General features: G+C 45.5%; 2 protein-coding genes across 6 annotated transcripts in view; one reads left to right on the forward strand and one right to left on the reverse strand.

Annotated features, from left to right (window-relative positions):
• The first annotated feature begins 275 nt into the window (after positions 1–275).
• Positions 276–15,251, forward strand: NTAN1 (N-terminal asparagine amidase). 3 transcript variants are annotated; one of them, XM_004441847.2, is made up of 10 exons: positions 276–403; positions 6,904–7,006; positions 7,083–7,148; positions 7,452–7,560; positions 9,726–9,799; positions 11,010–11,063; positions 11,636–11,689; positions 12,729–12,826; positions 14,385–14,498; positions 14,907–15,251. In XM_004441847.2, the coding sequence occupies exons 1-10, from the start codon at positions 323–325 to the stop codon at positions 15,084–15,086; spliced, it is 933 nt and encodes a 310-aa protein (XP_004441904.1). In that variant the 5' UTR covers positions 276–322; the 3' UTR covers positions 15,087–15,251. The 3 variants fall into 3 exon arrangements, with proteins under 3 accessions (XP_004441904.1, XP_004441906.1, XP_004441905.1); XM_004441849.2 differs by lacking the exon at positions 6,904–7,006 and having other exon boundaries at positions 322–403; XM_004441848.2 differs by lacking the exons at positions 6,904–7,006; positions 7,083–7,148 and having other exon boundaries at positions 324–403.
• An 812-nt stretch (positions 15,252–16,063) lies between these two features.
• Positions 16,064–27,597, reverse strand: part of PDXDC1 (pyridoxal dependent decarboxylase domain containing 1) — a 52,470-nt gene continuing 40,936 nt past the window's right edge. For 2 of the 3 annotated variants that reach the window (XM_087416999.1, XM_004441845.3), the window contains 10 exons: positions 27,354–27,417; positions 24,891–24,979; positions 23,788–23,893; positions 21,952–22,123; positions 21,157–21,275; positions 20,726–20,847; positions 19,644–19,736; positions 19,459–19,555; positions 18,417–18,521; positions 16,064–17,897 (listed from right to left, as the gene is read on the reverse strand). In XM_087416999.1, coding sequence (XP_087273125.1) covers positions 17,638–17,897; positions 18,417–18,521; positions 19,459–19,555; positions 19,644–19,736; positions 20,726–20,847; positions 21,157–21,275; positions 21,952–22,123; positions 23,788–23,893; positions 24,891–24,979; positions 27,354–27,417 — 1,227 coding nt within the window. In that variant the 3' untranslated portion in view covers positions 16,064–17,637. The remainder of the gene's footprint in view (positions 17,898–18,416; positions 18,522–19,458; positions 19,556–19,643; positions 19,737–20,725; positions 20,848–21,156; positions 21,276–21,951; positions 22,124–23,787; positions 23,894–24,890; positions 24,980–27,353; positions 27,418–27,597) is intronic. The other variant, XM_087417000.1, reaches the window with a different exon arrangement.

The raw sequence follows: 27,597 nt of genomic DNA on the forward strand, positions 1-27,597 counted from the left end.
AGTGAGGACACGAAGGCTCTGGCGGTAAGCACAGCTCCCCTCCCTCTCTTCATGCCCACGCTTTCGGGACTACATTTCCCAGCGCCCCTCGCGGAGGAGGCTGGCTGCGGACCGCTCCCTCGTGTTTTGACTACGTTTCCCAGGGGGCCTTGCGGCCCCGCTCTAGGTTCCCTCAGCCTGCTGGGGCTGCGCCGCCTCCGTCGGACTCCAATTCCCGGCGGCGCCCGCGGCGGCGTGGGGCGGCCCGGGGGCGGGCGCGGCGGGCGGCCGGGGGCTGGGGAGGCCTCCGCCTCCCTGGGCCTGCCGGGCGGCCGCCTCCGCGATGCCGCTGCTGGTCGAGGGGCGGCGAGTGCGGCTGCCGCAGTCCGCCGGGGACCTCGTCCGAGCTCACCCGCCTCTGGAGGTGAGCAGGGCCCGGGCGGGGCTTCGAGGCGGGCCCGAGGGGGACCGGCCAGGCGGGCCCGAGTCCTCCTCACCGCCGCGCTGTCCCCCGAGACAGACTTCAAACTTGGCGCAGCTGAGGCGCTGTCGGCACTTCCGGAGCCCCGGCCGCCCACTTGGTGCCCTCGCTTGGGGCGTCTGTGGAGCTTTACCTTTTTTGGACCTTAGAGGGCAGCTGCTGAGGCCCCTCTCTTCCAGAGGAGGGGACGCGGGCCCAGAGAGGTTAGGTGGCTTGCCCAAGGTCGCACAGCACCGCGGCCCGAGGGCACCCCGGGACCCCCTATTCCCAGACAGGGCAGTCCCAGCCCCCAGTCCGGACCCGGCCCGTTTAGACAGCCTGGGCGGCCGCCCTTGCTCCTCGCACTCGCGGGGATCCCCTCCCCGTGGTGAACGCCGCATCGTCCTTGGGCCCCCAGGAAGCAGGAGGTTGTCCAGGGTGGGCTTCGGACAGGGTTGGGTAGGGGTGTCCTGGTGGGCCCCCTAGTCCGTCGCCCCCCACCCCCGGGGGGTTTAGGGCTCCCGGTTATTTTTAGGCGGAAGAAAGGGCCCTGCTTCTTCCCAGCTGGCCGTGTTGAGGACCACGCCCTGGGGGAAGGATTTGGTTTGGTTTTCTTTTCCTGCTTTTGTCCCCAAATATATCTCTGAACCCTTAGTCCATGTTCGCTGAGACTGGAAAGGAGTTCTTACTGTAGAAAAAACTGGGACCAAACCTCCCGTTTGCCCCAGATCCAGTTAAGGGGACATCAATCAATTCATTGATGGAGGGGATACACACTGAGCCCCGAGTGTAAGTCGGGTCGTTTACAGTCTAGTTAGGGAGGGTGGTTTTAATCACAGAATGGCTCCAATTCCATAAACTGTAAAGGGCCGTAAAGAAAACATGCCCCTTTGCACTCTGTGAAGCAGAGGAGCCCGACCTAGCCTCTAGGCTTAAGGAAGGTCTTCCTGGGGTTTCCTCTGTAACAGTTGCACGGTTTGTAATTATTTTGCTTGGCTCATTCTCTCCTGATCTGTCCCGGTTGTAAGCTTCCTGAAGGCAGTCTCATGGAGTGTGTGTCTTTGCTTCGTGTCCTCAGAGCCTGGGGCAGTCTTTGGCGAGGCATCTGCGCTCTGTAAATATTTGTTACGTAAACGAGTGAACAAAATGACTCCTGAATATGAGCTGCAGACTGAGGAGGAGTTACTAACAGGGAAAAGGGACAACTCCGTGTGATTCTCAACTTGCATTTCAAAAAAACAATAGTAACATTCACCAGCGTGCTAGGCACTTAGCAGTTAGTAGGCACTGTGCTGAGGACTTTCCTTGTATGTAGTGTGTCACTGTCACACCATTAACCAGTGAAGTCAGGAGCAGGACTCACCTAGGGAAAAAATTTCAGCTGCCTAAAGAATTTAGGTGAGGGCCTGCCTGGTGGCTCAGCGGTTAAGTGCATGCTCTCCGCTACTGGCGGCCCAGGTTCGGATCCTGGGCGTGCATCGATACACTGCTCCTCCGGCCATGCTGAGGCCGCGTCCCACATACAGCAACTAGAAGGATGTGCAGCTGTGACATACAACTATCTACTGGGGCTTTGGGGAAAAAAAAAGGAGGAGGATTGGCAATAGGTGTTAGCTCAGAGCCGGTCTTCCTCAGCAAAAAGAGGAGGATTAGCATGGATGTTAGCTCAGGGCTGATCTTCCTCACAAAAAAAAAAAAAAAAAAGAATTTAGGTGACACTCCATTTTTACGCCTGTGAAAATTTCTGTGATAAAAAGTTAGATCCGTGTCCAAGGCTGCGCACTAAGTGTGGAGAGAGCGGGGGTGTGGTGAAATACCCGGGCAGCGGCCCTCTTGGAGGGAGGTTTGGCCCAATTAGGGAGATGTGGCCTAGAAGGGCTGTGTAGTGGGGACTGATTCGCATTACAGGAGCGTGGAGTGGGGGTGTCCCTTCATCTGCAGTGGTCTAAGGGCAGAAGGATGGAGGCCTGAGAGAGATTTGAAAAGGAGAAGGGGCTGGGCAAGCTAGACTGGGCTCTGATGGGCAGGAGGCCCCGAGGGCGAGGGGACTGGGCAGTTTCCCTGGCACAGCGAGGGTGAGAAGGGGTCAGTGGAAGGGAAACGCAGGGAGGTAGGTTAGATCAGATTAGAGGGGTTTAGATGGATCTTTCAACTGCTAAGCAGTGGGGAAAAATGAAAGGTTGAATTATATTTCTGTAACAAGTAGTGTGTCCCCTTTGTAAGAAAACAGAAAACATCAAAAAGAAGAAAAAAGAATCTATGACCACAACCATTCTTCACATTTTGGTAAATATCCTTACAGGGGTTTTTCTTTGTATATGATATACTTGTAAAAATGATACAGTGCTGTATATTCTGTTTTATAGTGTGTCTTCTTCACGTAGCAGTATGCTGTGAGTATGTAGTACTAGCAGTGGGAAGCCTGTCTGGAGCTTGCCTAGCATAGACTAACAGCAGCAACAACGGTAATAACAGTAACGCAGTGGGCCTTGCTGAGCATCTCAGCCCTATGAAGCTGGTGCTATTGCTGTTCCCATTTTACACATGAGGACTGTGAGGCACAGAGAGGCTGAGGAAGTTGCCCAAGGTCCCACATCCTGTAAGTGGTGAAGCCTGGACTGGAGGGAGCCCTGGCAGTCTGCCTTTGCTCTAGAGCTGCGCTGCTCAAAACAGCAGCCACTAGCCACGTGTGGCTATTTACATTTAAATTAATTACAATTAAATAAAATTTAGAGATCAGCTCCTCAGTTGCACTAGCTGCACTTGAAGTGCTCAGCAGCCACCTGTGGCCAGTGGCGACTGTGTGAGAGCACAGACGGACCATTGTCATCACTGCAACAAGTTCCTTTGGACGGTGCTGTCTAGTCTTCACTGTTTTTTGTTTTGTTTTTTTTTTTTTTGCTGAGGAAGACCGGCTCTGAGCTAACATCTATTGCCAGTCCTCCTCCTTTTTTTCCCCAAAGCCCCAGTAGATAGTTGTATGTCATAGTTGCACATCCTTCTAGTTGCTGTATGTGGGACGCGGCCTCAGCACTGCCGGAGAAGCGGTGCGTCAGTGCGCGCCCGGGATCTGAACCCCGGGCCGCCAGTAGCGGAGTGCGTGCGCTTAACCGCTAAGCCATGGGGCCGGCCCCTTCACTCTTAACCAGTCACTGGATGCTCAGTAACCAGTCGTGCAACATCTTGTTAAATGGTTCCATGGAATTCCACAAGAGGAATGCACCATAACTTAGTCCCTGCTTTTAAGCATGCAAGATATTTATAATCTTTCACCATTATGAACATTCACAGAGCTAAATCTTTATAAACCCCTGTAATTATTCCTACAAGTGAAGTTGCTGGACTACGAAAGGTTTTTTGAGCAGAAAAGTGATGTAACAGAATTGTTCTGAAGGAGCGATGCTGGCAGCCCTCGGGGAGGACAGAGTGGGGAATGGACACAGCCGCCCACTACAAAGCTGCTCTCAGTTAATCCTCCCACAGCCTGCAGGGTGGGCATCACAGAGGGTCAGCAGCACACCCAAGGGCACTCACTGGGGAAAGGCCGGCGGCTCCAAACCCAGCACTGTCTTGCTCTCTGTCTACCGCTCGTAAATTCTATTGCAGGAATTTAGATGTAAGACAATGAAGGCCTGAAAGAAGGTAGGGCGAGTGGGAGTGGGAAGGAGGCTGAGTTTCCAGAGCTGTACCTATTGATCATTTCCTACACACCGCTGGGCTCTGCGGGCACAGAGCACTTGCACACGTGCTCTCCTGTTTGGAAGGAAGAATTGACAGACTGTGGCAGCAGGGGTAAGGGATCATCCTGAGGGGACAGCTAAATGACTGGCTAACACAGGGCTCAGTGGACCACAGCCGGGGCAAAACCCTGTTTGTGCATAGCCCTGAGCCCAGAATGGTTTTTACATTTTTTAAGTGGTTGAAAAAAGATCAAAAGAATAATATTTTGTGACACGTGAGATTATATGAAATGCAAATTTTAGTGTTGCCCACAAATAAAGTGTTTTGGGGACACAGCCACATCCATTTGTGTACCTGTTGTCTATGCAGCTTTCGTGCGGCAACACCAGAGCTGAGTTGGTGCGACAAGAGACCACACGGCCTGCAAAGGCCAAAATACTTACTGTCTGGCTCTTTTCAGAAACAAGTTCGTTGACCCCTGGCTTAAGAGAATAGTGCCATTAAATAGGAATTGGGAAATGAGGATGAGGGGTAGCAGGGAGGGGCGACGGAAAAGATCTTTTTTTAGTGAATCCGAGTATCCAGAGAATATTAAAAGTTGAGAAAACTGGGGCTACTTTTCTTTCAGAAGGGATGTGAGTTTATAAAGTAGGACGATGTGTTTCCCCACAGAGGAGAAGTTTGGCTAAACTGTTTTCATTTCTTAAAGTGCAAGACCAAAGCAACATGCTGTTTTAGCTTTGTGGCATTATCTCTTCTGATAACTTATGCTTCTGTTTCTTTGGGAAATAGTAAGAGCTGTGTTGAGAAACGACATGATTTTTGGTCTTGGGTATGAAAGTGATAATTCATTTCACAAATAGCTTTGCTTTGGGGTGGTGACCCAGTTGTGAAAATGAGCAGTAAAAATTTGCCTTTACTCCCTCCCTTACCCTCCCCTAAAAGGACAAAGCGAGAGGTAAGTATTAAAGGAATAATAAAAAGGAAATGCTGAATTCTCCTTTATCTTATTTTGAATTAAGGGGAGGTGCGAAGCAGTGTGAAAATGGAAAGCATTCACTGAGCTCACAGATATGAGGCGTTCTGAGTTTTAAAGCAGCCAGCCCCGTCTATTTCTCATAGAGTTCTCCAGCAAGCAGAGCTGCCCTGCCCATCGAATTTTACATAGCAGGTCACTTAATCTTTAGTTCATTTCTTTTTTTCTTTTTTCTTTTTTGCTGAGAAAGATTTGCCCTGGCTAACATCTGTTGCCAATCTTCCTCTTTTTGCTTGAGGAAGGTTTGCCCTGAGTTAACGTCTGTGCCAGTCTTCCTCTATTTTGTATATGGGTCGCTGCCACAGCATAGCTGCTGACGAGTGGTGTAGGTCGGCACCCAGGATCTGAACCCTGGCCACGGAAGCAGAGTGTGCCAAACTTAACCGTAAGGCAACGGGGCTGGCCCCTTTAGTTCATTTCTTAAATTGATGGACTGGTCTCATCCTAATTGCTGCCTTGCATCCAATTAATGGAATTCTATTGAAAGGAAACACTGTATAACTCGTCAAACTGATCATTATGTTTTTCTCCATCTCTTGTATTTTATTAAGGAAGCAAGCACTAACCTAGATTAGCACCTGTCATGAGGAATGGTCAGAAGCCTATGTAAGACTATGAAAATATTCTCCAGTCTAGACAATACATACAGACTCTATATTGACACATTTGGATAAGAATTTGTTTATTGAGGAGTTCAGTTGTTGCAAGTAAGAAGTGTTACATTTTAGTGTTGTATCAATTTGACATTTTTGAAAAAAAAGTTTAATTCAGTTTTCATTAAAGAATTTAACCACCTGGTTTTTTTTTTATAGGCTTACTGTATAAGAATTTATAAAAATTATTCAATTAGACAAAATTTTGACACCTGATATTAACCTATTCTTTTCATAAATTTGCTGATTTATGTGGGAACCTTTTTGGTTTTTTACTTTAATAATAACGATATCATAGAACATTTGGAGAATGGAGAAATGACAATGGCAGCAGTCAAATTACCTTGTTTGTCCTGTTCTAACAACCGTGGTCATATTGGTGAATTTCCTTCCAGTGTTTTTTCTCATGCAACAGTTTGCATTATTGCATTAACAGGGTATTTATAGCTTTAAATTTTTTTTTTATACTTTTGTATGTTGTTTTCCAGTTGACGTTTCAAAACTATTTTCCCATAGTTTCCATTTCTCGTGACTGTGCAGTTAGTAGTTGTGAGCTGGTTCTGTGTAATTTACTTAACTTTTGCTGTTGTCGCCCCCAGCTTTTTGCCATTCTCAGTAACACAGGGATGAATGCATTTTGGATTATTTCCTCAGTACAGATTTCCAGAAGTGGGATCACTAGATTTGGGAACGGGAAAGGTCTTAACCCCTCTTCCTCTTTAAAGAAAGTAAAGAAGGGATGTGGTTTCTGAGCCACCCGCTCCGTAGTCCATATAATCTGATTCTCTTTACAATAATTGTAAAATTGTGAAGAGTCTCATACTCTTTTGTAAAGAACTGTGAAAAAGGATTTTTGCATCTTATTTCATAGGTACTAAAATCTTTATAGGTTAAAAAAAACACAGAACTTCATTGCTTTCTTTGCCTTGTTCCCCCTGATAATTACTGCTGCCTTTTTATTTTAGCGTTTCTGTCAGTAATGCACACACCTCACACCTGACAGGTGTGTTTCCCACTTTGGCTCTCTCCACCTCTCTAGTTACTCAATCCTTACTAATTTCCATCACTATTTTATTTTTTTTTTAATTAAACAGGAAAGAGCCAGACTTCTCAGAGGTCAGTCTGTTCAACAAGTGGGACCCCAGGGCCTTCTGTATGTTCAGCAAAGAGAGCTTGCAGTGACCTCCCCAAAGGATGGTAGGTTAGGAAGCAGTGAATTGGGCGTTATCCCAAAAGGCTATTGGATATTTTATTTTATTTCTTTTTTAAACAGGCTCCATCTCCATTCTGGGTTCTGATGATGCCACCACTTGTCACATTGTGGTCCTGAGGCACACAGGTATGATGAGAGAGATGAAGGAAACCATTACTTAAACTGACCCAACATTTGGGACCATTAATTCCTCGATTCGAGTTTCCTGGTGTCCTATTTGAAACCTGACTCTGCTTCTGTTCTCTGGTCTGCATGGTATCTCCCTGTTGCCCTGGTCAGAATGGGTTGGCTGGGCAGCACAGACGTTTCTATTTTTTCTTCTTACAGGATATTTGAAGAAGAGGCAGTTCGAAGGGGCAGGAGTAGACTTGGCTTGCTTACTGAGTTCTCATCGGGAATAACTTGAGTCATTTCACCCTTGTTCTTCAGGTAATGGGGCTACCTGCTTGACACATTGTGATGGAACCGACACCAAAGCTGAGGTCCCCTTGATCATGAACTCCATAAAATCCTTTTCCGACCACGCTCAGTGTGGAAGGTGAGCTCCACGCTACTCTCTTTTGTGATATTGGGAACTTTGCACCATTGTGTAGAGGAAATAGCTGTGGAAGGTGTTACAGCTACATAGCCTGTCACCACCACTGTGGCCGTCTTGTTCCCCTGGAGCGGGACGTGGCACAGCCTTGGCCCCTCGTCAGTGTTGTTGAGTGAACTAATGGGTGATGGGTACAGGCAGGGAAACGGTGCTGGGTTCTAAGTGGGAGGTTTGCCTTTGAACCTGTGGTTCACTTTCAGTAATGTACTTTTAGATGTTCACGTATCGGACATTGCTTTGTGATAGCTCAGATGTGGCATCTCTTCATTCATCCATTCACTCCTGCAGTTATTTGTGGAATGCTTCCTGTGAGCAAGAACTTGTCATAGGTGCCAAGGAAACAGCAGTGAACAGAGTAGCAAAAACCTGCTCCAAGGCACTCCTATTGTAAAGCAAGGAGACATTCAGGAAGCAAAATGGGAGGGTAAATGGTGGAAAGGACTGTGAAGGAAAACAAGGCAGGGAAGAAACCTGAGGACGCTGGGGGTGAGGGGGTGCAGAACGGCAGTGGCTTTACTGTGGATTCTGTACAAGCTAACCGTCTGTACATGTCTGACCATCCACACAGCCTCTGACGCTCCCACTGGTTACAGGAAGTATAAGCACCTCTGTCTCAGACGCTGACACTGAGGTTCAGCTTACCCGGAGTCACACAGCGAGTTCCGTGGAGGCCCGCTGCCCAGGTCTGGCCGTGAGGCCAGAGCTCACACACCTGTCCCCTCTCCTTTCTCCCTCACTGAGGCGACTTGGCAGGCGTTGCTCTCATTTTATTTGAAGTCTAAGGTAGCCAGTGAGTGAACTAGTCCAGTCTTACACAAGTTCTTAGAATCCCAGGGATTAAAAAAAACAGATCAGTTTTTGAACTTAATTCTGCTTGGGTCCGTGACACAGGCTGGGCCAGCTTCACGGGCTTGCGGCCTGTGGTCGCAGAATGGCATTTTCCTTTTGCACCGGGCCCCACCTATTACGTAGCTGGACCTGGCCACAGGCCCAACTCCGAGATTCTCAGAAGGTGGTTGTGAGATAGTCCTGCTCTGTTCATGGAGGAAGTAACCTGGTCACTCGGGGAAGTTTGCTGCAGTGACGACTCAGAACACAGACCTGCAGCCCAGTGGCGAGCAAAGCCACAGCAGTCACGGCTCGTCTTGCTATTTACTGTTTATTATGAAGCCACTCGATGCCTCACCTTATGCTGGGCACACAGAAGATTCTGGGTCGTTCCTCAGGAAGGGTTTGTCCATCAGTAGAAGGCAGTGTGAAGTATGGCCGCACTTTCCCAAGCTCTCGTCCCCGCTTGTCCCAGGCTCTGGACCAGGGGTCAGTAGAGACATGAGCGTGGGGAGCAGCGTTAAACAGAGTTAGTTTGGTTCTTGCACCTACAGGACTCCTCAGAGCCTTACTGTGCGAATGTGCACTGTGACTCCCAGGGACAGGTTACATAGGCAAGATTTCCCAACTGATTTAACTCCAAGAACACTCTTTTCTGTCTCATGTGGCTCGTGTTCAGGGGAACACACTTTGGGGAAAGCTGTTGTAGTGGGTAAGCATGTGCTTTAGAAACAGACCCGGTTTCCTCCTCTGTAGAACAGAGATGATAAGCACTCTCGCCAAGGTAGGTGGACATGAGGAGACAGCACCTGGGAGGGGTCCACTTCAGTGCCTCCCCGAAGTGGCCTGTAATCATCGTGAGCTGGCTCCCCTTCCCAGTCCTATACCCCAGTTGCTCTGGGGCTAAGACATTTAAGAGGGTTTGGCGGTATCCTGCTTTCGGTGGGTAAATAGTGTGATACAGTCGTATTCTTCTAGAGCAGAGTTTCTCACCCTGTGCATCGAGGCGGCATCATATTTGTGTTAAGATACAGATCCTCTCCGCCATCGGGGCACCTGGGCAGGGTCCCCAGAAGCTTGCCTAGCCTTGGCAGCCTCCCCCATCCCCCCCAGTGTGCCCCACAGCTGTCCTCTGTCTGTGCCATGGCACGAGCAAGGCCTGGAAGCGCTGCTCTAGAGCGAGGGTTCACGGAAGCTGAGAACTAAGATTCAAAGCGAAACCCGTGTGCGCTGGCGCTGTGTTGTGCTGGGCTCTGACCACCATCCCATCTCTTTGCCAGGCTGGAAGTGCACCTCGTGGGAGGCTTCAGTGACGATAGGCAGTTGTCACAAAAACTTACTCATCAACTTCTTAGTAAGTTCACTGTTTTTTCCCCAAATTTGATAAAAATTTGTACTTATTTTTGCTTGGATAAAAATCCCAATTAGTACAAAACCTGAGGGGCACACCTGCTTGGAACAAGATAAACCACTCAGCTTGGAATGCTACATAAAGACTGAAGAGCACAGAGTGAATTTTTAGGGGCTATAGGAGGGGGACAAGATTTTCTTTTAAAATAGCAGTTGACACATTCGAAAATGGTAAACACTCTGTACTGTGTAAAAACAGAACCACCCTCTGGGCAGAAATGTCCATTTTAATCTGCAGAAAATTAAAACACTGATGATACCATTTTTTCCTTATTAAAAGTATTTTTTAAAAAAAGACATTATTCTGTGTTAATTAACCGTGAGGCAGTGAGGGCCTATTCACACAGTACTGGAATATATTTTGGTGCAAACTGTTGGGGATTTGGCATCATGGTTTAAGTCTTAAGAACATCCATATCTTTTGACGCTGTAATTCCCTGCTGGGAATCTATTCTAAGAAAATAATCTGAAATGTGCACAGAGATTTATGCCCAAAGATGAGCAGTAGAACATTACTTACAATAGGAAATAATCTAATGTCCTTTAGTAGAGGAATAGTTATGTAGCCATTAAAAAATAATACTTAAGAGGTTTTAATTACATGGGAAAATACATATATAAAAATCAAGATATAAAATTGTCTACATGGTATGAGCTCAGCTGTGCATAGGAAGATAGGGAAGAAAATACACTGAATGTTAACTGCTAGGATTATGGGCATTAAAAGCCCACGTTCTTACACCATTAAAATCCCATATACTCCTTATCCTCTCCTGTATTTTCCCAATTTTTTACAACGATCAAAATTTTTATGACTCTGATAATCAGGAAAAAAAGTCACTTAGGAAAAGAGTAAAAATCTCATGAGTCCGTTTGTCCCCCACCCCCCTCAGAATGGAGAGAAAAATGGGAAGCCTTGGTCACATTTTCCTTTGGGCTTGGGTGGGAACATGTCTTGTCATTTGGCAGGCAAGCCTCGGTGGTGTCAGTTCATGCGGATCTGGCCTCTGATAGATGGGCCAGGTTGTGGCTAAAAGGGCAGTGGAACAGAGATGGCTCACCTGGCTTCTGTCCCTCCGTCCCCTCTTGACTTGCTCAGCATATGTTCTGCTAATTAAATTTTTTGACATCCAGTTTTAAAATTCTAATTGTAGGTGAATTTGACAGACAAGAAGATGATATTCACTTAGTGACATTATGTGTGACAGGTAAGTCTGCCATCTTTCGTAAAACAAAGCTGTAGATTTCAGGAACATTTTGCCCTCACCCTTAAAGCAGGACCTAGCATCAGTACCTCAGTCACAGAAGACAGTTTGGCGATGCTTTGCTGACTTTTGTTTCGGCTTTTCCTATCTGCTGGAATGGCCTTTTGCTCCTTCCCCATGTCCAAATCCTGCTCGGCCTCAGTTGAGATCCTGACCCCCCCTTCAGTGCAACTCATCTTTCCTTCCTTGGGGTTTTCAGAAGCCTCCTCTGTACTCCTGGGAAGGAGGGACCAGACCCCAAGAGGAGCTACCACCTTACGTGGCAGATTGCCAAGCGTGTAGATGGTGGGGAGGCACTGACTCTGGAAGTGGCAGTTTATTCAATATAAACCTGACTGCTCTGGGACTCAGCAGGGAAACAGGAAAATAGTCCCTTCCGTTTTCTGATTTTTTTTCCGTTTGCAGTGGGGGCTCCTTCTTGGCCCGTATTATAGAAAATGGAAGCTGTACTTAAGAAATACTGTTTAGTATTTCTTAAAAATTAGATCTTAAAAATATTGTTTTTTATTTGTTAGAATTAAATGACCGGGAAGAAAATGAAAACCACTTTCCGATAATTTATGGCATTGGTAAGTAGTGTATTTATTTCAGGTGGAGGCTGGTCATGTGGTGACAAGGCAGGTTCCTGTTGAAGGCTTATTCAGGGAACTAGTGAGCCCGCTGCTGTCAGGATGTTACAGCCTTAGGTTCAAATCTCGGCTCCTGTGTATTCACTGGGGGACCCTGGGAAGTAGCTTCCCTTCTCTAACTAGTATCTACAAAATAGAGAAAGTGTCCACATCCTAAGACCGTGAGGAGAAGACAAGGTAGTAAATATAAAGCATAGGCAGAGCCACTGGGAACAGGAGCTGCTCAGTGTCTGTGGCGCTCTGCTCCCGAGGAGGCTAGCATGCTTTTCTCCAGCCCATGCTCTGGGGGCTGGAGTGGCGCATTTGAATCTTCTTAGACACAGGGAACCAAGTAAGGTTTTGATTGAGAACAAAGATCCTACAAAAGAAAGTGTAAAACTATCAGGCTCAAGAAAACCCAGAACCTTCTTCCTTCCTGTGACAGCCCCTCAGACTCCTGAGGATATAAAAGGATGAAATTGGCTCTTTGCAGAGGGCTTCTACCATATCTGTAATTAATTTATTTAGCTGGGTGGTGGGTACACAGATGTTCATTATTCTCTATAACTTTGTGTATGTCTGAAATAGTAAAAATTAAAACAAAAACACCAGAGTTGGCCACGGTCACAGGCCACTCTTCTACCTCGAGCCACTCGCAGATACGTTTGGTCACAGGGCTGAGCAGGGAGGCTTTGCCAGGCACCTGCCTGAAGAGACGGTGCACTTCCCACGGGGGTGCAGCTCTAGGTTTGGAACAAAGTCTTACGTCGTCCAGTGCAGGCCTCAGCTAATGTCAGTGAGATGCCTGGCTAAAGGCCTGCACTTCCTGTTTCCAGGAAGGGAGAAGCTACAGATAGTAATTTTGTTCAATTTCCACTCTTTTCTCTCTTTGAGGAAGACTCATCCATTTCTATTATGTAGGGTGGTAGAAATGTAAGACTGTGCAAACTTTCCATTTTTGTCTTTTGTCAACTCAAAGTCATCCTGTTTTCCCTCACAGCTGTCAACATAAAAACTGCAGAGATTTACAGAGCCTCCTTCCAAGATCGAGGTCCGGAGGAGGAGCTGCGGGCTGCACGAGCTTTAACAGGAGGACCAGTAAGTTTGAAATCACCTTTGTGTTAAGTGGTTAAGGAAAAAAAAGGGGTGGGGTGGGGGGCTCAAATCCCAAAGCCTGAAGTTTTATAGACCTTAGAAATGAAAAGTTTACGTCAGCGTCTTTAAAGCTGTAAATTATCAGGAACCATCACGTACTCACACATATAGAATAATGCATGTTTATAGGTTAAAGCTCAAGACCCCTGTTCTCTGCCTTGAAGGCTTAGGGGGAAGTAATATGAACCCCCAGCATCCAGATCAAAAAAGAACAAATCCCTTTTACTTTGTAAGACTTTACGGTAAAGTTCCAACAAAGAAAGGGGAGCCAGGAAGGGGGAAGACTTGGTCCTTTGGACCAGGTCACTGAAGAGCAACCTGCTGGAACAAATTGATTAGCCCAAAGGAATGATCAAATCAGTTTAAAAGCCTGATTGCCTGAGGGTGCTTTTTAATTAAATCTTTTCTTTTTGTGAGGAAGATTCGCCCTGAGCTAACATCTGTTGCCAATCTTCCTTTTTCCGCTTGAGAGAGATTAGTCCTCAGCTAACACCTGTGCCAGTTTTCCCTCTATTTTGTATGTGGGTCGCCACCACAGCATGGCTGAGGAGTGGTGTCGGTCCACACCCAGAATCCGAACCCACAAACCCAGGCCGCCAAAGCGGAGTGTGCTGAACTTAACCACTACGCCACGGGGCCGGCCCTCAATAACATCTCAATTTTAAAAGATAGAAAAATAAAAACCTAAGACTTACATGCCATTTAGGAATGGGTGAAAGAATCCTTTAAAAATGCTTAAAATGTGAAAAACAGAAATCACATTCAGGGAACAAAAAGAAATTGCGCTTATGAAATGCTGGCATTTTCACTGGAAAATAAAGTTTGGATTCAGAGTGATCCAATCCTTTAACATTTTTAGGATTCCTATTGCAATTTCTCAAGTAGCCTAATAGCCTTGATTTAGATAATATTTCAGTCTCAGTAACCAAAATTGAACATTGCAGGTTAAGCTGAAAACTACCATTGGCAGATTTGGGAATTCAGAGAATTGATCATTTGGCACAATAGCATTTTTACAAATTGGTTTTTCCTTCCTTTTGATGGGGCAACAGGCATTGTGTACTTTTAAGCAGCAAGATAATTAGTTGCTTGGGGTATAAATAATGAGGCAGTGTTTTATGTAGCAATGAGGAACATGGACTTCAGTCAGACACACCTGGGTTTGAGACCCAGCTCTGAAGCTTACTGGAAATGTGACCGTGGGCAATATGCCCTGTTTCTCTGAGCCTTGGGTTTTCAACCAAAATGGGAAAAATGCCATCTTCCTGCAGGATTGTTGTCAGGACTAAACACAATAATGTCTGTTACCCACAAAGTACAGTACAGACATACTGGAAGTATTCAGTACATAGTTTTTGTTATTATAAGACACAATTTTAAAGAAGCTTATCATCCAGATCAATGCCTTAAGTGCTAGATTACACTGGAGCTTGATTGAATGGTAGGCTTTGAGAAGCTGATAACATTCCTTAAATTCTGTCCCTGAAATGTTCTCTTTTAGATGATTAGTATTTACGATGCAAAGACAGAACAACTTTGTATAGGACCATATTCCTGGATGCCATTTCCACATGTGGATTTCTGGTTGCAGCAGGATGATAAGCAAATACTAGAGGTGAGAATTACAGGTTGGGTAAATCTTAAATCTCTGGACCCTGGTTTCCTCATATGTAAGAAAAAAAGGGTTTAAACTAGATAACAGCTGCTTTTCTGTCAGTGGGTAGTAGTTATTTTTAGGATGCCATTGGCAGACCCCATGTAACTTCTTCATCAGCTGGGGATAAGCAATGTCCTGGATAGATATTTGCGTAGGTGAAGCAGTAAGCAACCAACTGCTTTTTCCTCATTAACCCAGTACCTCATTGTTTATGTAATTTTACAATTTATATATATTTATATAGTGATCTGAGAACATCCCGATTAATGTTTAAGGAACACAAAGGTACCCTGTTTGACATCTTTATCAAAGTAGGGAACAGAGCGAGCTTACTCTTCTCTCATGCCCCAAATCTTGTTTTTCCAGAACCTTTCCACTTCACCTCTGGCTGAGCCCCCCCACTTTGTTGAACATATTAGATCTACCTTGATGTTTTTAAAAAAATACCCATCTCCAACTAACACGCTGTTTCCTGGAAATAAAGCTCTCCTCTACAAAAAAAATGAAGATGGCTTATGGGAAAAGATCTCTTCTCCAGGAAGCTAAAAATAGGAATTACCAAAGAAAGCAACCTTTTGGCATGACAAAGACCATTGGTGGGGTTGGAAAGAATATGAATTTGGAATCTACAACCGTTGAGTCTTAGGTCTCCTTCCTTACTCAGTGTCTTTCAAATAACTTTCGAAATAAAATCTTATTTTGGCAAAGGTATTTGTTTAGGTTTACTTTTTGCTTTACTAAAAAGTTGACATCCAGCTTTTGCTTTTTGGTTAGTAATAAGGGGCAGAGGAGAAGGCACCTGTCTCACTAGTCTACAAGCAGCTATTTCAGATACTTAGGTAAGTACTTCTAATTCTGCTAAATTAGTGAATAAAGGAAAAATTGTAATTGAGTGTTTAAAAAACAATATTTAAAATGCAGTAAAATTGTGCCGGCCCCGTGGCTTAGCGGTTAAGTGCGCGCGCTCCGCTGCTGGTGGCCCGGGTTCGGATCCTGGGTGCGCAGGACACACCAGTTTTCTGGCCATGCTGAGGCCGCGTCCCACATACAGCAACTAGAAGAATGTGCAACTATGACATACAGCTATCTACTGGGGCTTTGGGGGAAAAAAAAATAAAATTATTAAAAAAAAAAAAATGCAGTAAAATTCAGTGAGAATTTATACATCTCACAGAGATTTCTTTTTTGGCCCAAAAATATTGTAGAAACATCCAATCCAAAACTGATACATGGACTTGTGGACGGATGAGATGAAAGGTTGAGACAGAAGAGCAGGTGTGAGCTCACTGTTCTGCAGTACCATTCTAGCACAGATCATCTCCACGAGACTAAATTTAATCTCTGAGCGTGACACAAAGCCACTGATACATCTGCTCTTGCAGGTGTAAGGTCATTATAAAAGCCCAAATTGTGATTATTATGCAAGCTATATTTTTAGCAACCTTTATTTTTCTGAAATAGCTATCCACAAGGAAGTCACGAGTCCTGATTAATAGTAAGACTGATGAACTGAACTCACTGGCAACAATTTCAAGAACGTTTATTGAAACCAACATTCAAATAGTACCTCAAGGGTGAAATTCTGGTTCAGCAAAACCAATTAACAATTCCAAATATATATAAAAACATTTAAAAATTAATTTTGTTAAAGGTGATAATTTCCCCTTCCCCCATTTTATCTGTTATACTTCATTGCACCAAATAAACAGGGAAGACTTTGTTTAATCATCTGTACCCCCCCCAAAAAAAAAGAAAAAGGAAAATTGCATTTTGACCAGTGCCAAATGTCAGAAATCACATCAAATCAGAGTGTAATTATAGGCTTAATGTGGTATAAACTAAGGCTTCCAATACTACAGTCCACATACCCCATGTGACTTCCCACCATCTTTGGGTCTCAATAGCTTGACTTGGCTGGACTAAAGGCACAGGGGCCACACCTGTGATAAATGAAGTGCTGCCGTGCTTTTGGGAAAGCAGAGACAGGCAGTAAGTAAGGGCTTACTTCCAGTTTTTTCAGCAGTAGTCTGGCTTGATCAGCCTGAGAAAGATCACTGTTCTGGTTCTTGTTTCTGAGTTGGACCCAAAGGGGTGAGCTGCTAGTAGAACAGAAGCTACAGAAGCTCCCATGTGAAACTGGTCAAAAGTATACTTATTTTAGAATTGAAACTTCACTAGGTGCTCCACACCATATTTAATATTAGGCTCTTAAGAGTAGCATCTATCGGGTTTTCAGATATTAAACATAGAAATGAGTACAGTCTGTAGCTGTGTGCCAATTTAAAAGCTTTACCAGTATTTAAAAATATACATATATATATGGTCAAGAAGAGTCTTTACAGTTAACTCTTTATAGATGAGTCTTTAATTTGTTTACAAATAGTATATAAAGGGAGAAATGGATTTGTGGCAGAGGAAAGTCACAGACAGAAGCACTGCCCGCTCTAATTTGCTTGATGACCCTGCCACAGCTTGAATGGACACAGTCCTTACTTTCGTGTCCAGGGAAAGCAGCAGTTGGGGATGGCTGGAGAGGGCTTCTGACACTCATATTTACAATCCCATTGAAACCCATTCTCCTTCAAGCCAAACACAATCCAGTTGTATACTGCAACCTGATCAAACTACTAAAACACCAACTAAAACAGATGGCCAAGAATGCTATCTGTCTGCCCTCTGCAGAGTGCAGCAGAGAACCCAGAGAGTTCTGAAGAAAGCTTCCGACCAAAAAGTTCTGTGTGCAACCTAGTAACTTCTTACGCTTATGTTTCGAAAGATAAGAGCAAGTGTTTCAAGTGGCAGGCACTTGAAATTCTAAGTGTTCTTTGTGAATAAAAAGTGTTTATGGTAACTCGGGGAAAAATGTTTGGGTAGACAGAAACAATAGTTGTTGGTTGTTCTACATACCCATAAAATTAGACAAGTCAATTGCCTTTCTAGAAAGCCTGGCTTTCAGGCACATATTTGTGCAGAAATCCCAGTAAAGCACAAATAACAGTAATTTCTCTTGTATTAGCATATGGCACAGTTCACATTTTCAGTATAATTTCATCTTCCCTGAAACTATTCAGAACAGTCTCAAAGCAAACACTGAATTTTATCTTAAGCTCTCCGGTTCTTCTACCTGTGGGTGGTCATCTTCTGGGCGCTGGGCCCTGTTCTGGAGGGCCCCAGTCTGCTCGCCTTCCTGAGGGGTGGGAGTCCCTGGGTGTTGCTCAGGACTGTTAGCCTCCAGGGCATCTTGCTCCGGCCCACCAGACAGGTGCTCCATCTTTTCTAAGTCTTCAATGTGACTGACTGAGCTTGTCTCACTCTGGGCATCTGAACCTCTTAGGGACCTTTTAAAAGGCTTCTGTCCTAGAGAAAGATCCATGAACAGCACTGAAATCTTGGTAAAGGTCACTCCTGCAACAAAAGCTCTCTGTGCAACAAGCGATTTAATTACAATTGCTTTAGCAAAAATCCCTGGAATTACTGACTCTGAAATATTTAAGTGATGAGGCGAGAAATGAGAGTCGATATGACACTAACATGCTCCCAAGACTGAGAACTTCTGAGGTAACTTCACTGGGAAAAGCTCAGGAGAGTAAAGGCCAGGTTAAACGGGATGCCAGCTCTCAAGGCCCTAACTTCCCCACTGGAGGGCCACAGAGCCATTGCTCCACGGCTAAAGCCCCAAGGCTGCGGACATGGCTATTTAACAGGACAGTGATAGTCTTAATTGATGAGAAATAGGACTTTGGGTTAAAGAGTGAGGAAAAGAAAGGAATGCAGGTAATACCAAACCACTGCATGACGCAAAGGTCTACTTTCCCCAGAGAAACACTGCCAGTTTCCTTCAGTGTTGATGAACTCACACGTGGAGATGTAACGTACCTGGAAGTCTCTGTTTAGTGCGAGTGCCTGAGGGGGTCTGAGGTGGTGTTACTCCTGTGCCTTGTACTTTGTAGACATATGTGTGTTCTGTGGATTCCAGAGAGCCTGCCGGGAAAAGAGAGGGGTGTGCGGAAGCTTCTGGCACAGGCTGCCCTGGGAGATGCCCCCACTCAGCCTTGTTCCCTAATAAGCTTCTCCAGCCATTCAGCCTCGCATAGACTGGTGGAGACTTCAGCACTGCTGAACGTGCCAGGAACTGGAGAGAGCTCACGAGTCCCAGTCCTGCTCGTTTCCCCAGGTATCTCATGTCCATGTGACAACACTCAGCCAGCAGCGTGGCCCGAGCATGCCTGGGGAGCGGGCCCAAGTGGGAAACGTACTTGAGCAACAAGGAACAGTTGCCTCTTTGCTGAAGGCTGAGGCTTGGCGGGTGAAGAGTCAGATGCTCTCTTGCTGTCATATGACAGTGTGGTCATCATTTCCTGGGGAAGGGATAGAGGAAGGGGCCCCAGGTTCAGGGAATTATTCCCTGGGCAGAACAGGAAGGGAGGAGTCCTGTAGCTGGATATCCTCTTCCCCAATTCCCAACAAGTGGTAATACTTGCTGGTTGCCTGGTTTGAAATAAAATGGTCCAGTGTTACAGACTACAATCTTTTAATTTCCTCTTTCAAAAGCAGCCCTTTGCTGGGGCAGAACACTAATGAGGACTGCAAGGAATATTAACACTGAACCAAAATGCCCAAGACACATTGTCTTGAGGATCTGAACAGCTGAGTGAACATGTTCTTGCTGGATTTCAGGAAGAGGAGTCTGCTGTGGGCAATGGGTATCTGCTTTCGTGCTATTTCAGCTGTCGGGGTGGGAGAGGGAAGACAAGAGAGTCACGGGGCAGAAAAATCTCGTCTCCTTAGACAGGTTGTTGGCATGGTCCCTGGTAACAAAGCATGGGATGTATACAAGGCTTCTCGAGTGTGGGATCCCATGGCATCTAGTCAAACTCTGAAGGTAAATGGGATCTGGGAGGAAGCTAGTTAGTCCTACCTGCTGTTAAGTTAAAACTTCTTCCCTTTTGTGAAGCTTGGACTGGAGAAAACCAATTCAGCACGGATCCTACTACAGGGATCTGCCGTAACACCCCCTGCAAAACATAACCGTTGCTCAAGATCATCTTGTCAAGTCTGGCTTCCGGCCTGATGCCAGCTGGGAAGTCCAGTCTGGGGCCTCACCTCTTCCAGAAGTCGCTCCTCATTTGCCTTCTGCAGTTGAACCTGAGCTTCCTGAATTCCTTTCCGAACCACTTCTGTCATGTTTTCCAGAAGCTGTGTTAAGACCAAGAAAGACATTACTTGTCTAAGCTTCTTGCCTGGGGCCTAGAAGAACTATGACACAGCACTGGGGACATTTTTCGCAAGTATGTTAGTAAATGGAATTCTGCGCTTTTAAACGTCAGTGTAAAAATGAAATAGAAAACCAAATAGAAGAGGATAAAATGCTCAAGGAGGCCTATGCAGACACACCTTGGTCACCAGCCTCATTTGCCAGGAACAGAGAGGAGAAGTAACTGTCCCTATGAACTGAATCTCATTTCAAAAGAAAATACACACTGCTCAACATTTGTGGAAATGGAGTCAGAAGTGATATAGTCAGGTTTGGAAGACACTTCAAGAAGTCCACCAAAAATTAATAAAGCTGGCTCCTCAGCCTCAGTTCAAACTTCCTTCTCTTCCCTACGTCCACCAATAGTGAATCACATGACAGGTGTTTCTGTCTCCTCTCAGACCAGTCTGGCTTTAATCTCTTTTCTCCCATTTTGAGTGATTTCTAGTGATTCAAATGTCTGGTTTGGAGAACCTCCTTTAAGCCTTATAGCCTGTCCTCCATGCCAACTGGCCAAGAGAAGCAGGTCAATTACTGGTGGAAAGTTCTGTTGTCAGAAACGTGTCTCATTCAGCCTCAGGACCCACTCCAATCAGGAAGTCTTCCCTGACCCTGTCAGGCAGAGGTGACTGCATCTTCCTGAATGCTCAGCTACTCCTAATTTCTACTCCATCGCATTTACTACCTCACTTGGTTATAAGTATCTCTCCCCCTGCCACTGGCTTGTGAGTTCACTGAGGGCAGGGGCCATGTCAAATCCACTTGGCATTCCTGATGCCTGGCACAATGCCTAGCTCACAGGAAGCATTTGAAAACTTCTTGGATAAGAATGAATGAACAGACATTTCTGAGGGTAGCTTCTTCCTTCTTGACTCCAGCTGGTTGCCCAGGCAAAACCCAGAAAAGGAATGAAACACTTAGTCTTACAGACCCTTGAGTTTTCCTCAATTTCTCGGGCTGTGACTGCAATGGTCTCCACTAGTTCAGAAACATCTATGTCGTCACTCGCCATGCCGATATAAATACAGCTCTTCATACTTTTATACTCAGGGCCTGCAGGAAGAAACAACAGATCAACGTGGTTCCCAAGTCCTCTATTGTGAGTCAGACACGGGCCTGCTCTCCTGTACAACAGCATAAATAACCACGCACCAAGGAGCCTCCCCTATGGGGAGAGGAGAGTGGTTCTAATGAGGAGACGGGAAGCCGGAGAGGCTGCGCAAGGGGAAGGTGATAGGAGCTACCTCACTCTAGGAAAAACTAAACCAATGTTTCCTCCAAAGAGACAGAGCCCATTTTCCTTTAAGCCAGTTAGAAATGGCCTTCCAGAGTTCACAGATGACTTATAAAAGTGGTAATTACCCATTTTAAATGTAAGGTCAGATTCCAGTTCATTTAACTTTTTCAGGAGTCCAGCATGGATTTTTTCCCCTTCTGGATCTAATTTCAAACTGCTCTTATCATCATTTGCATGTTCATACCTATAAACAATATCAAATAACAGTATTTCAATCTCAGAGATCAAATGTCTCTTCAGACACAGGACTGCAGATGGAGCATAGCTGCTAGAGATTACCGAGAATGCAGAATGAGAGAAAGGGGCAAGGGAGCCCCTCAGAGGGTCTCTAGATGGAAAACGGGCAAGACTGTCACAAGGAAAGCCCACATTTCTAGGTCCATGACATTTAGAGAGCGAGGCAAGGTCTGGAAGTCTCATCGTTCATAGCAGAACAAGGAGACTTCCCTCATCCTGAAAGGAGATGGAGAGCAGCCATAGGAAGGTCTGCGCACGCTGACGACACAGGACAGGAGTCTGCTCTGGGGAACTGGCTTCTTTTTCTTAGTGATCTGTAATTCTCTATACACCGTGGACAGTAACTATTTGTCAGTTTATACCTGTATGTATCTTCTCCTAGTCACTTATGAGTCGGCACAGAAAAAGAACACACAGTGACTCCTACTTCACTGGGTACAGCAGCAGGCCAGCCGCCTGCTGTGCTTTTGTAAATGCCCAGAACATCCAGTTGAATTTTCATTAGACATGTACTGTGACTACACGTATTCATCTTAGATTTCTAAGCTGGTTCACAAATGACCCACCCATGGTCTTCATACAGCAAAGAGAAACTCACAGCAGGTGGCAGGCTGAAACCGTACCTGACAACCCCTATTCCAGGCCAGTTAGGGTCATCCACGTATAGGAGCCCTGTGGTTCCTGTCACTTCCTGCTTGAACTCCTCCCGCAGCTGCAGTGTGCAGGTCAGGACCGGCAGCTTGCTCTGTATGCAGGCTACGAGCTGATCCACATCCTCTCCCCGAGTGCCTAAAACTGACAACGTTCACAGAATGTTAAAGACAGGCTTGAGGAATGGCTGAAAATGAGAGGGTAGTGCTCCCACATCCACTCTCAGGAAGGTCAACAGCTCTAGGTATACCCCATTAGCTGGAGTTGAGGAGTTAAAAAAAAAAAAAGCCATAAAACTCAGATATGGAAGAATCAGTTGCCCAGGCAAAACCCAGAAAAGGAATGAGACACTGATTAGTCTTAGAGACCCTTGAGTTTTCCTCAATTTCTTGGGCTGTGACTGCAATGATCTCCACTAGTTTAGAAACATCTATGTTATCACTCGCCATGCCAATGTAAATACAGTTAAAAATTATTATAGCCGGCTGCTTCAGGTGTAGACACAATTTTTTTCTTACACAGAAGACAGAATTAGCCCCTCCGATTTAATACACAATGAAAATTTAATGTAGAAATCAGATTCTTCTCACAGAAAGACTGCTTAATATGTCAGGCTATAAACATCATCTTATCACAGATTAAAAGCCAAGAGGCAACCAGACAGTTCTCTCTCTACATTAACATCATGGGGAGAAAGAGGGATTGTGGCGGGTTTGTGGTGGGGAGGCAGGAAGGGCAGGGTGATGACAACAGTACCCAGTCATTTCTGAAGGTCAGCCTGAGTGGTCTCGGGGCTTCCGGGCTCCAAGAGTCTTGGCAACATCACTGCTCCCTCCCTTCTGGGGACTCAAACGTTGTATGTGACCTCACTGAGCCTCAGTGCGTGCTGCCTCGGTGTCCTCAGCCTGCTTTCCCAGTTTTAGGGTCTAAGCTGCTGGGGCTGGAGAGCAGAGATTCCTAGAAAGGATCTGGAGGCCACCGGCCATCTTCGTGATGGCTTTTCTTTGCAGGACAAATGCCCGCATTTTCCTACTTTGATGTCTTTGAGAAAATATCTTTCCAAAAATGTTGAAAACATCTCATGACAAACCATCAAACATTTTCTGAAAATGTTTAAATCATCTCAGAAAAAAGCACAGATTTTTAATATATCTGTTTTCAGCTTATTTTTTGAGTCCTGCTATAATATGCCAAGCACGATCTAAGGCATTTCCTATACATGATCTTGTTTTCGTCTTCACATCATGAGGCAGTGGGGAGAGGTCTGCAGATCAAGGAACTTACTCAAGGTCCCACAGGTATGAACTGGCCGAGGGACACGTACCCAGGACTTCTGTCATACAAGTCCACGTACTTTCAGCTATACTGCTTTCGAAAGCGTCTAAAACAGTGGTTCTCTGCCTTTGCTGATCTACTTGAATCACCAGGGGAGATTTAAAAAGTACAGACGCCCAGGCTCCATTCCAAGTAAACCAAGTAAACCAGAACCTCTGTAGGTGGGGCCCAGCCCATGGGAGCTTTGCCAGCTCCACAGGTGATTCTAATGTGCGGTCTGGACTGAAAGCCACTGAACAGAAGAGGAAGGGGTCACAGGACATCAAAACATAGGAATTTCAGTGACTTGACAAGTCTCCATTTCTGAGAAGTTACAGTGGAAGGCTAATCTACCTAAATTTAGTCTGAAAGAAAAGAAAAAGCCTCTCCAAAGAAAGAGAACAGAATATCACAAGGGAAAGCTAATCACGCCCACAGCCTGGACTTGGACAGACATGTCACTGTTGCTCCCCAGATCCATGCAGGCTCGTTACCTGCTGCTGTCATCAAAGGGCTGAACCGCACACACGTGCCCTCCACCTCCAGATCCATGACGGTGAGGCCACTCGTGGGCACCAGCTCTTTCAGCTGTTCTCCCAGCTGCAGGGAAAGGCCAGAGTGAGCCCGCTCCGCACGGAGGGAATCAAGTGTCTTCAGACCCGCCCTTGTCTCCTCAGCCCCGGACCCAAGAGGCTCCTGGAGGGCCAGTTTCCTTTCATCTTGGATTCTCTTTGAACACTTATGGCAACTTCTTTTTTAAAACAGTAAATTTTATATTTTTTATTACTAAAAATACAAGTTCATTGTAGAAAAGTCTAAGAAATACACTTAAACCAAAAGAATAAAATAAAAATTAGCCATAACACACCACTGAGAAACCCCCACTGCTGACAAGCAGTATCCCCACCCTGGGTCTGTGTGTATATGTGTGTGTGTATTTTCTGTTGCTGTCATACAACATGATATTCTACACGCTGGGTAGTAACCTGCATTTTTTCATACAATTTATGATGATCATTTCCCTTCTGCCATAAACATCCAGCTACGTGGTTTATACTGGCTGTTTTGAACGTCACTGGATATACCATAACTTATTCACCAAAGCCCCTAGGGTGGGCATGTCCAGTGTCTTGCTAGGATTGATACCATTGTGGTGAACATCCTTACATTGTTTAGAACATTCTTTACACTAAAATCCCGGAGGTACAATTTGAGTGTCAAAAGGCAGCCGAAGCATAATGCCTGTGATCCGTATGGCCAGACGAGCAGAGGTGCTCAGGGCTCTCTGGCTTCCGTGCCTTCTGACACTGCTACAGACGCTCACTGGCACTCCCGAGGGGCTGCACTGCAGTCCACATTTGCCTGTTGTTTTACAGCCTTCATGGCAGCCAGGAAATGGTCACCAGAGGGAACGATGTTGAAAGGACCCGCCAGAAGTCCAGCAGTACGAGAAGCGGTGATCTGATTAAGAACCCCAGAACAAAGCCCAGCACCCTCACAGGAGGCTCTCTCCCGTGGGTCTGATTTCCAGACGTGACCACACGTTATCCTGACCATCTGGGATGCGGAAGAAAGAACCCAGGACCGCCATTCTTACCCAGCGATTCAGTGCATCGCAGGAGTGTCTCTCCCAGCCGACTGCTGAAGGTGCCATGTTGGGCACTGGGACAGCATTAAGCACTGGATCTGACAGCAAAACACAGAAAGGGGACTCACCTCCCAGAAACACAGCTACCTAAAACACATACCCTTCCCAGCCCATTCCACTTAGCTCCCAACATCAATCTGAGGGAAGAGTCTCAAATATTACAGAAATCAAATGTATCTCTCACAATGAACGGATAAACAAAATGTGCTATACACATACAATGGAGTATTATTCAGCCTTAACAATGAAGGAAGTTCTGTCACATGCTCAACATGGATGAACTTTGAGGACATTATGCTAATCGAAATAGGCCAGCACAAAAGGACAAATTCTGTATGATTCTACTTATATGAGGTACCTAAAGTAGTCAAATTCATAGAGACAGAAAGAACGGTGGTTGCCAGGGGCTGGTGAGAGGAGCGGGGAATGGGGAGTTGGTGTTTACTGGGTGTGGAGCTTCAGTTTTGCAGGATGAAAAAGTTCTGGAGAGCGCTTGAACAACAATGTGCAGATATTTTAACACTGCTAAACTGTATACTTAAAATGGTTAAGATGGTCAATTTATGTGTTTTTTTACAATTGAAAATTTTTACAAAATGTATATTCACACAAATAGAATTCTTAATTTCATTTAAAAAGTTTTTCTTTCAAGGAATTTCGAGAGGAAATCAAAGCATAATATTATAAGTTACTAACTAGCCTACCAAGTAGTGTGCAAGGTAAATCAGAGAACCCAAGAGCATCCAAACCAGGCTTCCCAACAGAATTATCCTCTTTCCTTGAATGGTCTGGGTGCCTGCTCGTGCAGGTGCTGTGTGAGCAGACAGGGTGCCTGTCATTTTGGTGTTTACATTCTATTGAAGGAATACCATTAAGAAAGAAAGGATGGGCCGGCCCTGTGGCTTGGTGGTTAAGTGCGCGCGCTGCGATGCTGGTGGCCCGGGTTCGGATCCCGGGTGCGCATCGAGGCACCACTTCTCCGTCCATCCTGAGGCCGAGTCCCACATACAGCAACTAGAAGGATGTGCAGCTATGACATACAACTATCTACTGGGGCTTTGGGGGGAAAAAATTAAATAAATAAAATCTTTAAAAAAAAAAAAAAAAGAAAGAAAGGAAATCACGACATATTATTGTGAGTGCCCTGAAAGAAGGTGGGCACTCGGACATAATATGAGGGAGTCCCCTTAGGACAGACAGAGAAGGCCTCTCTGAGGAGGTGGACATCATGGAGACCCGGCTGGTAGGGAGAAGCCAGCCTAAAGAAGAGGGAGGGAAAACATGTTAGAGGCAGAGGGAACTGCAGGTGTAAAGGTCTTGCTCTAGCAAAGAGCAGAATGTTCTAGAAACTCAGAGACCAGTCTGACTGAAGCATAGCAAGCAAGAGGGAAAGTGGCCTAAGAGGAAGTCAGAGAGGAAGGTAAAGGCTAGAACCTGCAGGGCTTACAAGGCCTAGGACAGAGCCAGGGCCTCATTCAGATACCGAGGACTGCCGGGCATGGAAGTGACAAGACGTGCCTTCCACTCAGAACACTCACTCTGCATGCCACGTGGAGAATGGTCTGGCATGGGGTGTGTGGAAAAGGCGGAAGTGAGAGATCAGTTGAGGGGGACTGCGGCTGTCTAGGTGAAGAAAAATGTTGCCCTGGACTAGACTGGCACACTTGGAACATTCTTTAAAAATAGAGATTCCCAGGGGCCAGCCCAGTGGCGTAGCCGTTAACTGTGTGCACTCCGCTGCGGCAGCCCACGGTTCGCAGGTTCGGATCCCGGGCACACACCGACGCACCACTTGTCAAGCCATGCTGTGGCGGCGTATAAGTGGAGGAAGATGGGCACAGATGTTAGCCCAGGGCCAGTCTTCCTCAGCAAAAAGAGGAAGATTGGCATCGGATGTTAGTTCAGGGCTGATCTTCCTCATACACACAAAAAAATAAAAATTAAAAAAAATAGAGATTCCTGAGATTGGCAACAGATGTTGGCTCAGCGACAATCTTCCTCAAGCACAAAGAGGAAGACTGGCAACAGATGTTAGCTAGGGCCACTTTTCCTCACCAAAAAATAAAAATAAAAAACATAATAAAAAAATAGAGATTCCTGGATCCAACCCACTCAATCAAAGTATCTCTAGGAAGCAGGGCCCCCAAATCTCTATTTTCAGGTGACTCTCTCTCATTCATCCCAGCACTAGTCCAGAGACCAGCATTTGGAAACCACTGGTTTAATCATAGGAAACTATCAGTGAAATGCTAAGGCACTTAGGTCTGGAGTTCTTGTGAAAATTACTAAATTTTTCTGAAATGATGACTGAAGATTTTAGTAAGCAAAATATTTTGGACTACTTGAAATAGTTTAAAATTCAAAGCCCTTAAACACAGATACAAAAACAACTCTCTTTTATAAATCACCTACCTGAGCCTGGTAATTCCTGGAAGAATCTGAACACCACTACTGGAGAACTGAGCTCATCTTCCACCTGAAAAATGGAGGCTGATATTACCAGGTAACATTAAATTCTGATCACCTACAAAATGACACAGTGAGTTTGAAAAACAGGCTAGAGATGTTGTATTTTCTTAATAAATACATAAAAAGTTCAAACGTTAATTTCAGTTGCTAGAGAAACAAAAATCAAGAGTTTGTGAAAATTCTTACA

This window comes from Ceratotherium simum, chromosome 26, assembly GCF_057802395.1.
Source record: "Ceratotherium simum simum isolate JZ-2026a chromosome 26, ASM5780239v1, whole genome shotgun sequence".
Classification (NCBI taxonomy): domain Eukaryota; kingdom Metazoa; phylum Chordata; class Mammalia; order Perissodactyla; family Rhinocerotidae; genus Ceratotherium; species Ceratotherium simum.

Excerpts from the sequence above, each read along its gene's own strand:
- NTAN1 (XM_004441847.2), top strand. The coding sequence starts at position 323 with ATGCCGCTGCTGGTCGAGGGGCGGCGAGTGCGGCTGCCGCAGTCCGCC. Across the intron at positions 9,800-11,009 it reads ACTTACTCATCAACTTCTTA|GTGAATTTGACAGACAAGAA; the intron begins GTAAGTTCACTG and ends TTCTAATTGTAG. Across the intron at positions 11,064-11,635 it reads AGTGACATTATGTGTGACAG|AATTAAATGACCGGGAAGAA; the intron begins GTAAGTCTGCCA and ends TTTATTTGTTAG.